The sequence below is a fragment of the Jatropha curcas genome, chromosome 10, assembly GCF_041381405.1.
Source record: "Jatropha curcas cultivar XTBG-Jc1 chromosome 10, XTBG_Jcur_1.0, whole genome shotgun sequence".
Lineage (NCBI taxonomy): Eukaryota > Viridiplantae > Streptophyta > Magnoliopsida > Malpighiales > Euphorbiaceae > Jatropha > Jatropha curcas.
The window spans coordinates 23631367-23645625 of record NC_143160.1 but is presented as its reverse complement, the minus strand read 5'-3'; the positions used below and the strand labels follow the sequence as shown (position 1 = coordinate 23645625).

The 14259-nt window shown below is 33.1% G+C and overlaps 1 protein-coding gene and 1 long non-coding RNA gene across 3 annotated transcripts; both read right to left on the bottom strand.

Annotated features, from left to right (window-relative positions):
• Positions 1-227: 227 nt before the first annotated feature.
• Positions 228-4828, bottom strand: LOC149493292 (uncharacterized). The gene is made up of 3 exons (XR_016322882.1): positions 1043-4828; positions 764-958; positions 228-681 (listed from the first exon to the last, which is right to left on the bottom strand). It is a non-coding gene; the product is annotated as an uncharacterized LOC149493292 (long non-coding RNA).
• Positions 4829-6296: 1468 nt separating this feature from the next.
• LOC149493291 (nitrobindin heme-binding domain protein) lies at positions 6297-12751 on the bottom strand. Of its 2 annotated transcripts, none has more exons than XM_089715757.1 (4): positions 12494-12746; positions 12271-12411; positions 12109-12177; positions 6297-6970 (listed from the first exon to the last, which is right to left on the bottom strand). In XM_089715757.1, exons 1-4 carry the CDS (start codon positions 12659-12661, stop codon positions 6851-6853), a joined length of 498 nt encoding a protein of 165 aa, XP_089571883.1. In that variant the 5' UTR covers positions 12662-12746; the 3' UTR covers positions 6297-6850. The 2 variants fall into 2 exon arrangements, with proteins under 2 accessions (XP_089571883.1, XP_089571884.1); XM_089715758.1 differs by lacking the exon at positions 6297-6970 and adding an exon at positions 10923-11341 and having other exon boundaries at positions 12494-12751.
• Positions 12752-14259: the final 1508 nt, after the last annotated feature.

The following is a 14259-nucleotide window of genomic DNA, read 5'->3' as shown; positions in this document are numbered from 1 at the left end:
TCGATCGCAAAATCGGTCGGAAATTTGTAGTACACTAGTTGCAAACTGAAAAACAAACTCGCGGGAATTTTTAGCGCTACAATTAGCGACTGTTTGTCCACAGGTTGCAAATCGGTCGCAAAATTGCAACCGATTTGAGTCGGTTGCAAAAATCGATCGCAAATCGGCGCTTTTTTTGTAGTGGCAATTATCAGCTATACAGCATAAATACACCAATATCACTCATAAACGTGTAAAGAAAGTGGCTTTTGGCCTTCATATATACGAAAATAATCATTCTTTACAAGATATTTGCCAAAGTAGCAGATAAGAAAAAGGAAAACATGAGAAATAGATTGGGGCAGCCAACTCAAGCCATGTTGGAAGCCGTCTCCTCCGAATTATCACTACTAGACTCCTCGGCTTCTTTAATGATCACTAGCCTACATCTAGCTCCACGACCAGCACACCCACCGCGTTTCGTCCCTCGACCTCGGCCAGCAGGAGGCGCCATGCTAGCTCTTTACATACATTCGTAAATATTAGTAAATGCATTTCATACATACATGGCATATACATTGCATTTTTTATTTGTGTTGTTTATAATTACAGATACATGCTCGTTAGAGAGCCTCGCCACTACCAACTTGAGCGTGCTGCTTCATACAGCTGGCATACCTCATTGTAGTCATCGATGGACACCTACAAATAAGATAGGGACAGACAATAAGAAAGCGGAATAATAAAAGGGCAGTTATCAGAATAAAGAGCAGAAATTACTCACATGGATGCAGCCGGGTGGTGATATCCGGTACGGACTCACGAGATGCGTCTCCAGCATGCCCTGTGCAGTCTGAACTGTGCAGTCCAAAATAAAGGAGAAAGAGGCACTCAGTCCATGCTCTGACTTCTCGATGACAACAGCCATATCCAGAGCCCTAGATTCAGAACCTCCCCTTATGCGCTTGCCGCGTTACTGCTGTTGTTGAAAGAGTAAAGCACAGTTTATGAATAAAAACACTAGGGCAAAGCCAAGAATAGAATAAAAAGGGATGAAACTCACGTGTACTAGGGCAACATCCTTACCCCCATCCAACTCCTCCGCCTCGTCAAAAGGGTCAAACTCGATTGGAGGAGGGATGTGGACTAGGAGCTGTGTCCACACAAACATGGCGTAAGCGCTAGGCACAAAAGCTGCTAGGTGATCTGCGGCAGCCAACCCTCTTCGAACAGCTGTAATGTCCTGCTCTAATTGGATGGATCTAGTGGACAACACGTAATAAGGAACATCAAGAGAAACTTGTAGACGCTTAAATTTTGCCCCTAAAATGTTTAATGACGGTACGCCTTTTTTTGCGTAAAGTTGGATCGTGATTCCCGATTACCTTCGTTCTTAGACTAATGGTCCGCAGCTAAAATTATCTATGTGTTTAACCATTTTTACTTTTTCGGGTCACTAGGCATTTCGCGATGAAACCGAGCCCGAGAAGCGTGTCGGGCCTGCCTGACACATTTTTCGGTGCACCGCCTCATTTCGCATGCCACCCGATCTAATTTTTTAAAACTGGGCTCATTCCTATTGCGGGGCCTAACAGTGGTTTTTATGCCACGTCAGCCCTAAATGGGGTCACCCCACCCTCAAATGTCTATAAATGGGCATTGGGGGATGAGTTTTAAAAGGAGGATTTTTGAAAACCAAAGGGGAGACTCTTGCGCTTTTAAAACTCAACCTAAAATCCAAAGGCAACTAGTGTTAACCTTGGATCCAAGTTGAGATTTATTGTTTAATCAATCAAATGTAGTTTTTGAGAACCTTTAATCTTTTTTCCTCATCTTTTTCTTTTCTTTTTCGATGTTTAAAACACCTCTTCTGGGTCTAGTAGTGGCCATTAGTAGTGGCGTGCATCACTTCCTAGTGCCTCACGCCATAGTGCCCAGATCTCCTGTTTTTACCCTGTAAAACTCTAAAAGCCTTCGTGAACTTGGAAAGACCCTACGCCACTACGTGTGGCGTGTGCCATAAGCATGAGGGGCATGCCACAGTCACCTATAGTGCAAGGCCTTTCAATTCAAAGGCTTTGAATGTACAAAAAACCTAATAAACGTCCCGATTCGGAGATCAAGTGGCCAAGCTTCGACCTTAAATGGTTCATGATGCGTATTAGGTCATATATGGATCAAATAAAGAAATAAAATAAGATTGAGAACAATGATTAATATATTTGCTCATCTTTCAAAGATGAACATCAAGATCATGAGTTCTCATATAACCATTTAAATTCTTGCACTTTAATTACTATTCTTTAATTTACAAGCACTTTATTATCTGCCTTTAATCTTATGCCTTTAGATTCAATGCGTATTGTTCATTATTATGCTAATTGCTTTATTCTTTATTCTTGTATTATGAACATGCATCATGTTTCCATTATGTGAATGAATGATTGATTGTTGGTTGGGTTATATAATTCCATGATTCTAAGAATAATTTTTATTTTGTGTTTGTATTGATTATGGATGTTTTATTCTTATTATGCTTTAGTATTATATTATTGCAAAATGTAAAGGTCCATAAGGATTCCTATTATTGCTTGTATGTAATATTATTTGGGTGTTGAAAATTTGGAGTGAGGGTAGATTGTAATATTTAGGGCGGTTTGTAACTCTTTTCTCCACCCTCCCTTCTTTATGAATCCTTTATGTTTCATGTTTATTGTGTTTGTAATAATTTTCATGGATGACATGATTTTCTCAAAATTGCATTAATATCATTTTACATCTCAATTAAGAGTTAATCTCATTATTAATTGTTGTGAATCTATGGACAACGAGGAGGTCGGTTTAAACGGCGAAAAGGGTGCCTAACACCTTCCCATTTCGTACCTAACTCTCGGACCATGTCTCTGGTATAAACCCGGATAAGTCGATTCCAAAGAATCAATTAATTCGAAAATTTTCCCTAAATAAGGGTGGCGACTTCAAAATAAAACTCGTACCAAAAGTCAAAGAACCTTTTTTCCGAGGATAAAACGAGTCCTTAACGTTTATTTAATCAAAAATAGATGTATAATCACTTAGATCAAAGTAGGAACACTAGTTTTACTTTGATTCTAGGTAGAGTTTTGAAAATAGTGGAGTTTCCTTAAGTTTTTACGAAAAAGCCCCCCAACACAATTCCCAATGCCCTATTTATAAGCAAATGGGAATGTGTTGCCCTATTCTATGGCTTATGTGGCAAAAATGCTACTAGTGGACCCTAAAATATGGTCGGGCCCATTTTTACAAAATCGGACTGGTTGGCACACAAAACGAGGCAATGCACTAGGAAGTGTGCCAGGCAGACCCGAAGCGCTTCCCAAGCCCGGTTTCGCTCCGAAACGTCCGGTTATCCGAAAAAGTAAAAATGGTTAAACATGCATATTATCTGATCTATGGACCATTAATCCAAAAACCGAGACAATTAGGGGTCCTGATCCAAACTTATGTTAAAAATGATTTATCATCACTAAGCCATTAGGAGCAAAATTTGAGTGTCTACAGATGAAATCCTCTTTCCTCCACAATACAAGACTCCTCTTCTAAACCAAGTCAAGAAAAAGAGGAAAAGTAACATGGATAATGAAGCACTAAATACTAAATTTTGCCTACATCTCATATTCAAAGTAAATAATTCATCTAAAAACTAGACTTTACTTTCTCTATTATCAAAATGCAATTTCTTTAGAAATGCAATCTAAACTTTCCAAATTACCTACCAAAAATAATGATAATTTACAAATAATCAAACACAAATTACAACCTTGATAAACGAAATTCAAAGTAGATAATCAAGAGAGTACGTAGTAAATTACTTACCAAGAAGATGTAATTAAAGGCCAAAGACAAAAGAGAAATAAAAAAGAGAGCAGAAAGAAGCAAAACATTTAGGAGATTAAGAGTAAATTGAAGAAAACTTGAGTAAAAAAGAGAGAAATCAAATAAACCCAAAGAACAAAAAAGAGAAGAAATGCGAGAAACAAAGAAGGAAAAAAAAATGGAAATCATCTGTCTCCCCAACACCATGCATGACTAACACGTGTCTTAGCTTTTGACAAATATGTGAAAAAATAAAAAAAAAAATTCCAAACACGACAATTAAACTCAAAACCTCTAGGTTCAATAATAAACACAAATACCACCACACCAAACCCATACATTTCAGTTTTTCTACTATCAAAATATACATAAAATGCTTAAGCAAAAGGGATGGAGCACTGATGAACAGTGCAACTCCCCCCTTGTTTTAGTATATATATATAAATTTCCTTAGCTTCTATCTTGAGTTCTCTCCTCTCTCATACTATGGTATTCGGCCAAATAGAAGAAGAAGGAGAAGAAAGTGACGTTGGGTTTGAATAAAGAGAGGAAGAGGTGAATATGTTACTTTTGGTAAAGAAGAATTATTGGTGGCTTTTGTTGTGGGAGAAAGATGCAAGGCTATAAATTATTCATCTTAAGATAGCAATACCTTAAAGAATTCTTAGAATCCCTTCCATATCCTCCAAATCTAATTTGTCTTTTAATCTTTATTATTCTCCATTATTTTCTTTTAATCATTCTCCATGATTTCTATTTATTAATTAGTCCCTAAACATTAATTGTTACTAATTGACTACTTAATTAAATATCATGGGTACTTAAAATACTACTTTCTTGAATATTTAATCAAAGTGTTAACTAAAGAAACTTCATGTGCTAGCTTCTTATCACCATGATTTATGTTCACTTAACCTTAATCCAATTTAATTCCTATGATATAATTTAACCTTAATTTATATTATCACTTATAATTAGTAGTCCCACATATTAAAATTAAAATAATCCCAATTATTCTAGCTATCCTAATAATGTTGATTGCAAGATAACTAAAATTTCTAGAACTATCAAATTGAGGATATTATATTTTGTTATAAAATCATTCATCTTTACTTGTTAAACTTGTAATTTGGCATATGAAGCATATATTCATTTATTTTTTTTAAAATTTTAATATGTTAATTTCACAATAAACAAAACAAAAATCAAATCAAGGTAACCAATAGAAAATAGGCCAAAAACTGAAACTAAAAACCAAAGAATTTTTTTCTTTTAAATTAAGCATACAAAATTTTTATTTAGGCAGATCAAATATGTCAAAGTTGATAAGAAAAGCAAAACAAAAAAAGGGCATTTTCTCTTTAATTAGCAATAAGAATTTAAATTAAATAATAAAATATAGTGATAGAAAATTAAAAACTAAAGAGGAAAAGACGTGTTTCAGTAAACAATAAAAGAAACGCTCGAACTACGTGAGAAACCATATATAATGCCACCATAAGAAAATTTGACTAAGCCAATGCAATGTAATTTATAACCAATCAACAAAAGAAAGAGTAAAGGACAAATGGTATTCCATTAAAAGGGAATGCACACAACTCTAAAAAAAACATGAATAAAAAAACGTGGATGCTGCTGTTATTGACAAAGAAAAAACTTATTATTGTTAGTAAAAAAATAATTAGATCAAATTACAGAAAGAGAAGAAAATTTACCCGCACAGAGGAAAAAGATAGCGATAGCATGACAATAGTAGAGATAGGATAGGAGACCACAAAGAGAGATACTTGAAAGGGAGAGTTAAGCGATATATATAAAGAGAAAAGAAAAGATCGGTTAGATTTATAATCTCTTAAATTTAAAATTCAATAGATTGTTTTATTATACATAATGCGTAGACCCCTGCATTTAAAATAATCTCTTAAATTCAAAATTCAATATATTGTTTTATTGTAGATAATGCCTGAAAATAATTTTATAATTATTTAATATTTTCATCCAATCAAAATATAGTAAAATAAAATAAAATTTAAAAGAAAATTTAAAATTTTGTGAAAAAAGATAAATAAGAATACTAAGGTAGAAAGCTCTTGAACTTTTATATATATATATAATTATTTTTCTGAAGATTTGGGCATTGAATAAAAAATTTATTTTCTTTTAAAAGTTTTATTCTTTTGATTTGGTAATAAAGCTATAGGGATAGGCTTACATTGAATAAAAACTTAATTTCTTTAAATGATTCTTGCCATGCCATCACCCATTATGGTTAAAAGGAGTTTAGTCATACAAAGATAGAGAAGTTCATGGAGTTTTAATTGATAAAATTAAAATGAAGGACGGTAAAATGATTACCTAATAAACCGAGAGACCACGAGTGAAAATAACTACCTCAACTATTGAACTGAAATGCAATATTAAGAAAAAAATAAATAAAAAAAAAAAAAAAAAAAAAAAAAAAAAAAAAAAAACACCAGAGAAGATATAATTATAACAAATAGCAGAGTCAGAGATGAAAAGTCCATAAGCCTAAAGGTTATACAAGAATAAGATTTCATATGGCTAGAAGTGAGAATATAACAAGGGCAACTGCATGGGGAGAACAGTTCTGTGATCAAAGTAGCACTGAACAACTACTACTAACACAAGCAAAGGTCTAATTTCTCTTCTTTTTTTTTTTTTTTTTTTTTTTTTTTTTTTTTTTTTTTTTTTTTTTGATTTATAACCATTGGTGTCCAAAAGCCTAAAGGATTCTGACTACGTCCAGCTCGAGTACCGTTAGTTAAGGGAGAAAGAGTCTCAACCATTGGTGTCCTAATTTTCTCTTTTTTTCACCATACCGTCAGATTATGAATAGAAACTGAAACAAAAATAGTAATTCAAAATGTACATGCTATTGGTGCCTTAATGCATAGGTTGGGGTCAATTCCTCAGTTTTGAACCATTTAAGAACAATGATCCAATAGAAGATGCTGGGAGTGATGCCAACCTACATGTTTGCGTTTTTAAGGATCCACTAGAGCTTCTTCAGCACCGCTTTCAAATGAGGTTCAAGACTAGTGACATTGGTCGCCATTTGAACCACATAAGACAATTCTCCATTAACCAATTCAAAGACTCGATTTATCTCTTTCACCTGCCAAAGATCATAATCAATTAGCTACTGGCAATCCAAGTAGCTCCACAACATACACTCATAAAATACAAGTCCAAGAAAAACTATTAGAAGGATATAACAGAAGCATATACATAATCAATTAATTAAGGAAAAATTTAATAGGAAAGTAGAATATTCTTATAGTCATATTGATACTTTCTGGGGATAGCAAAAGATTTCTTTTCCATCATTTTAGTATCATAAGATTTAATTCATTTTCAGCACCATATTTTTGTCATAAATTATGGTTAGATTTGAGCACCATAGATGCTTACAAGATATCAGAGTAATGTCACATTAACTAATGCATTTTTAAGACTGAAATCTATTGATTTATCTCAAACCTTGCTACCTTTTACAATTGTACTATATTATTACACCCCAATTAGGAAATTAATTTGTTTGCAGTTTGTTAGAATGTGAGATTTTTCAAGAGAGATTTTTTGTAATTCAATTCCAAAAATTAAGGTGATGAAATCTAGTATTAGTTGTTGTTATGCTCTCAGAATTTAAGATGTAGTGAATTGTGAATTAACCCTTCAATGGGGTAATTTTTGAGTATATATGCTGGATTTAGGGCAATTGTACTAAGATAAAGATTACGAATCCTGTATTTTCTGTTAATTTGAATTTACTTAGGAGTCTAATATCATTATTTTAATATTATTTATTATTGTATGTTAACAATTGTGAATGTTTATGTTCTTAATTCTAAGAATATTGTCTCAATAAATAAATATTTTAGTTGTTTTCTTAGTATAGTGTTTTCCTCGTCTATGTAATCTGCTGCCATGTAGCAACCTTTTTAATGGATGAAGAAGAGAAGAGAGTTGAAGAGGAGTTGTAAGAAACTTATGTTCAAAATGAAATGAAAAGGAAGCAAAAAAAGAAAGGGAAAAAAAAGAATTCTGTTTTATAAATTCTCTTCTAATTTCCTTGCTCAATTTGTGTTCAAATGGATCTCCATATTTTGTTGTCCTCTCATCTCCTAACATGGCTTCATCAAGTTTATGTGTTGCTGCAAATCCACCCATCTTTGAGGGTGAGAAGTATGTTTCATTTGGCATGTGAATGTGAAAATAAATCTTCTTAGCTGAAGCGCTAAGGAAGATCATTGAAAAAGGACAGCATGTCCATAAGCTGAAAAGGATTAACATGCCTAGAAACTGAAAATTTGGTGTGTATCCAAAAACTGCAAAAAAACGTTGGTTGTGTCCAAAAACTGCATAAACAATTTTTATAGTTTGTTGAGAGAGGCTAGTTCTGTTAACAACCAAACTTGTTCAAAAAGTTCATTTGATGGAGATGGACAAGAAATGAGCCATGCCCATATTTGAAGATTGAAATGTGCAAAATGATGATTTAGACTGGGGCTTGGATAGAGCCAAGACCAGCATGTTTCCGGCCAGAACTTGGAATTGCCTAGTAATATGGAGATTCAAGTGATAACCCAACCAAACAGGTTAAACTTGACTGATTTGGAAATCTATCCCATGCAATCATGAATATGTTAATGGAGAAGGGGAAAAAATTATGTTCAAGTTTCAGTTTAGGTTAGGCCAAGCACAAGATTTAATCATGTCGTTCTCTTCAAGGCCATTTGTGCAAAGGAAGAGAGTTAACCTTGAAGAGGAGTTATTATTAATTTTCCACCATGAAAGAGCCAAGTAAATTCATGGTAAAATATGCCTATCATATTTGTGAAGTTGAGAAGAATTATTTTGTGAAACTGGATAATTGCAAATCAGATTTTCAAAGTCTAAGTTTGAAGAGTTGACATCAAAGTTTGGAATGTCCAAGAAAAACCTCAAGGAACGTTAGATGTGTGATTTTTCTAGAAAAAACTCAAGGAGTGTTAGAACGTATGAGTTCAATTCAAGAAGTTAAGGTGATGGAAATCTAGTGATAGTTGTCAATCTAAATGTCCTTAATTCTAGGAATGTTGTCTCAATAAAGAAATATTTTAATTGTTGAGTTAGATAGTAACAATGTTGCTCTTGTCTATGAAATCCGATGCTATATATAGCAGCCATTGTTAATGGAAAATGCAGAAAAAAGTGAAGAGCGAATTGAATTGTTGTCAAACAATAAATCAAAACGAAAAAGAAAAGGAAGGAAAAAAAATCAAAGTGTTTTAATGTCACGTTCAGTTTGCATTTCAACCTCTTTCCACTTTTTGTTGTTCTGTCCTCTCTGACTACAAAAAAATGGTAGCCTAGTACAAATTTAGAAAAATAATAAATTTTGTAAGAATATTTAATTAATAATCAAGTTTAAAAGTCATCTTTTCCATTTTTTTTCCCTCTATTTCCTTCACCTCTCCTATCCAAGCCTCACCAGGAATTATTCAACTGGGTAAAGAACCCCTACTCATCCTAAGCAACCTAAGCAAGTCTCTTCCTCGACCTATATCCAAGCTATAAAGGGAAATACCTGAAGTATAACAACAAAAAAAAAAAAAAAAAAAAAAAAATCTCAAGTGTTGAAGATTGAGAATTTACTTAGATTTACTTAAACACTGTCTCGTGAGTTTCAGTTTTGGAGGGGAAATGTAATCTTGTGTTTTCTACAGGAAGCTTGCTGTTCCAGCTAGAAAGCTAGTTGGGTTAGGTATAAGTTATGTGTTAAGTTGAGTGTTCAAGTAGACTATGCATGATTTACTTATAGAGGAAAGCAAGTATGATTAGGCATACTAAAGTCTATTTATGCAGTTTAATATCTTGTAATTTACTTTTGCATATTAGATCTGCGTAAGTAGTAAGAAAATCAATGAAACTAAGCACTTCGAAGGTTCGTTTTGCAGAACCTAGTTCTTTGTGTGACTGTGTAAGACCCTGCTCTACCATTTCCCCGACAATATCATACAATTGTTAAAGGTTCCAAACTGGGAACTATAGTAATACGTTAAACTTTCTAAAAATAAAATTTATTGCAGAAAACATAAAACACAGGAAAAGTTGGTATTCTTTTCTGGGTACAAATATGGTCGACAAAGCATTGATAAATTTGATATCATGTATTCAGTCATTTTGTGCCAGAGGAACACTGGTTTGGTAAAAACTTCATAATGCGCCTTAAGGAGTCAAAATGGTAAACCACACTGCTTTTTTGAACTTTTCCCATGATCTTATTCCCAAACTTGATTTTCTTTTCAATTCCTAGAAATAAAACTATTAGAACTGAACAAAACCTGCTTCCAAGATGACACTGGGACAAGGTTTTCCATATTTTATCATTTCTCCTAAATCCTAGTGCTTTCTTTTTTCTATCCACAAACAAGTTCTAGTGACACAATTGCTATCCACATAAACCATACCAGCATTATCCAGGAATATAATCTTTGTACATAATTATTCAGATTTCTGCTACACCTGGTTTTTCTTTCCTACAATTGCAATGATTCTCTTGAACATAAAGCTGACATTAAAAGATGGTTTTTATTTTCTATCTTGTGATTAGATGTATAAGAATACTGAGGAAATCATGAAATTAAGCTCTGAGATGGTTAAGCATTGAACCTGCATTTTCTGTCTTGTAAGTGCTCATATTCGTCCCTTTGAAAGTTCAATATACAGAAACTCAGTGTTTAAAAATGTGCTAGTGTTATCTCTATCCTAACATTCCTCAACAAGCTTAAGAACGTGTGAACCCTCAATCTGTTGAGGAATTGAGGAATGTTATACCTAGCTTGTTAGTGTGAACCCTCAATCTGTTAGGGTGAACCCTCAAGCTTAAGAAGTTGTTATACCTAGCTTATTGAGGAATGTTGTCTCTATCCTAACATTCCTCAACAAGCTAGGTATAACACCTTCAATCTGTTGAAACAACTTCAATGATAAACCTCAACAATTCATCTATCTGAATGGAAGAAGCTTATAAGCATCAAACTGGAAATTGGGTTTTGCATACATATTCAAATTTTACCTTACTATTTCTGCTAGACCTAGTGGCAATTGTTTTTATTTATAAAATGACAATGCTATCCAGGTGCTAGAATCCATCCTTTTCATAGCAACAGAGGGAGCATAAAAAAAATTCTGGTTTACTAGCTTGGAATGACATTAGAGCTTTTCAAGAGAGAAACCCAAAAACTTGGTTCAAATATGCAAATACATATTGTACCGAAAGGAACAGCAACTTCTTGGACCGAGGATAAGGTTGTATGTACTTCCCGCTTCAGATATAATATAAGCTAGAGACAGAGATTTATTTCTCTACAAGGAGGCATCAAGGAATCAAGGTGCCAAGGAGTGGAGCAAAGAGAGAGCTTCTGTTTGAACTAAATCACAGGTAGATGTTGCAGGAACAATCACCATAAGATATACGCAGAGGCTGGAGTGAACCAACTTTCTGCATCATTTATATTAGTAGATTATTATTATTAATAATACATCATAGCCATTCTTGCCTATTAAACAATACCCCTGTTGTAGTTACCCCAAAAAGATATTGCAATATTACAATTTAAAAAAAAAAAATCAGTTAACTCCTATCCGATGGCTGTTCAGTGAGAATATTATTGGCCAAAAGATAAACGCAATGATCGCCTTAAGGTCAGTTTGTATCTCATTGTGAAGAAAGTATGCAATATGCATATGAAAGTACCATTTTCAGTTTTCACAGGTTATTCAAGTAACGAATTAGATGCTTCTATGGTAGGAACTAAGGTTTTTTGGAGCAGAATTTGAAAGTGGAAAAAAAACTAGGAGTTCCCACAAAAGTGTTTGAATTTCTTTTTGATGGCATAATGTTTAATTTTTTAGAACTGGATACAGAAAAGAATTCCAATCAAATTCATTCACAAACATGATTATTGATATGAACAAATTTAACTTAAAATGCTAACTTGGGTTTTCTGTACACCAAGCTGGAAAATTTTAATCCTGAACTTAAATGAACACTCAAGTCAAACCCAATACCATTCCAGGACTCTATTTCCAAAAATACGAATTCCTATCTAATGCCGATTGAATCATTTTTCTACCATGCATCACTGCCCAAGGCAGATGAACACATAAGAATAGATACATAATTCCTTGAAATTGTATTCTTTGATTTAGAATTATCTCAGTGTTAATGAATCTTGACAAGAAATACTTATAATTTTATGAAGTTACCTTAGAAGCATTGCCAACCAGTTGACTGTGAAGCTTGATTGTTTTGTCTTGTGCATTATAGGTCCCTTTCTGCATACAAAATTAGCATGAACAATGAAACCAAGATCATCAAATTAAAATTAAGCCAACTGGTACGGAGTAATAGGAGTAATAGGAAAAAACCTGGACTTCGACAAGACCAGTGCTTTGGGAGATGACAACTTCGATACTGCCATCGGATTTGGGCCTCCAATAGCCGCTTTCAGCGTGCATAGGCTCTCCAGAGCTAAGTTTCCAAGTCTTTTGAGTATAAGCTATCACAGGCTAGATACCAGAAACGTAATTTGGCCTTATGATCTTTTTTAGCGGTTAAAAATTTGTGAAAAAGAGAAGCAATTGAAAGAACCTTGCCAGAAATAGAGGAGAACTGGAGCTCTTCTCCATAGGAGAATGAACTAATGGTGGGAAACCCACCTTCGCCATGACCCTTCCATGTCCCCAACAGGTAAGAGAGCGGCGCGATTGCTGGGTGCACCGCTGCTGCTTCTGGTGCCGGCGGCATATCAGCGCTCATAGCCTACTTCCCTGTCCTAGACTTCTTGACCGTTCAACCTTTATTTGGGCCGGTTTGGTATAAATGTTTTTGTAAGGTGGAATACATAAAAGAACTTTGCAACTTTAAATCGTGGCACACGAAACTTTGGGAATGACAGTCAATTTTATAATATTACAAGCATTTCGATTATCAATAATTTTTATAATTTTTAGATTTTATTTATAAAATATCGATTTATATTAATTAACGATTTTTAAAATAATAATTTTAAAAATTTTAAATTTTTAATAATATTTAATTTATTTTAATTTTACTAGTTAAAGTATTAAATAAAATAATTTTAAAAATTAAAATATTTAATAGATATGGATTTATAAATTAAAATATTTACCAACTAGAAATGTTATAAAATTAAAGTAATAAAATTCATTATGGGTGAATTTATGTATATATCAATTTATGTAATATTGTGACTTGAATTTATGGCTATAGTATCCGCCATAGCCTATGGGAATGGAAAATACAAGACATTAGGCGATAGCCTATGTCCAAACAAAGAAGACGAAAATTCCAACAATGGGTGATAGCGTACAATGTTTTTAAACCAAATCGGATATGGAACCGATTTTATTACTGAGTCGTGTTTGGATAGGATTGACTCGATTAGACCGAATTTTTGAATTTTAAATATAATTTTTTATTTTTAATTTGTAGTTATTTATAAAAAAATTAAATAGAATTCATCAAATATCAATATAGTATGTTTGACTCTCCGTACCATAATTCATGCCACTTTAGAAATAAAAAAATTTTTTATTTTATATAATTATTTATCAAATTAAAAGCATATTGATGGACAATTTTGATGATTCTAGAATTTTTTTCAAATCATTCTTATATATATTCTCAAATACAATATTAAAGTTATATTTCTTATTAAATTATAGAGAATTTTCCACACTAAAATTAAACATAAACAAATAATAATTTTTTATTATCATTTAATCTCAAATTCAGATTTAATTTAATTTTCAGTAAATTATCATCTCTAATTTAAATTTTAACATGTTCTACTTTTTTTTTACTAGGTGAAAGCCCGCGCTTTGTGCAAGTTGCTTTGATAGTTTATAATTGTCACGACCCAATTCCGTGGGTCGGACCGGCACTAGGGCCCAGGTAAGCTTAAGGCCCCCGAGGCCCGTAGTAAGCCTGAAACACTAGAATCTATTATCTCGGTATAAATTTCAACATTCAGCCCATATGATTATGAAAAATAAACCTCAATATTTTATTATTTCTCGGCCCAAGTTTATCTTCTACAGCATTCCATAGTTCGGGTCCAATTTACAATACATCACATTCTAATATGGGCTTACAGAATTATTTTGTCTATGTTAATACACGACTAAATATATGTAAATCCTACAACTGCGGAGTCACTAACTCTTTGGTATACATAGCTTTGTATACACATAATTACATAGTAAAATAATTGTGGAACTAGAAAAAATTCCTCTATTGTCCTCTATTGCCCTGCGCCGAAGGAACATAGCCTAAATCGAATTTTAAAAAAACTTACTTCCTGAAAACATTAAACAAAACATGTGAGTTTTCTA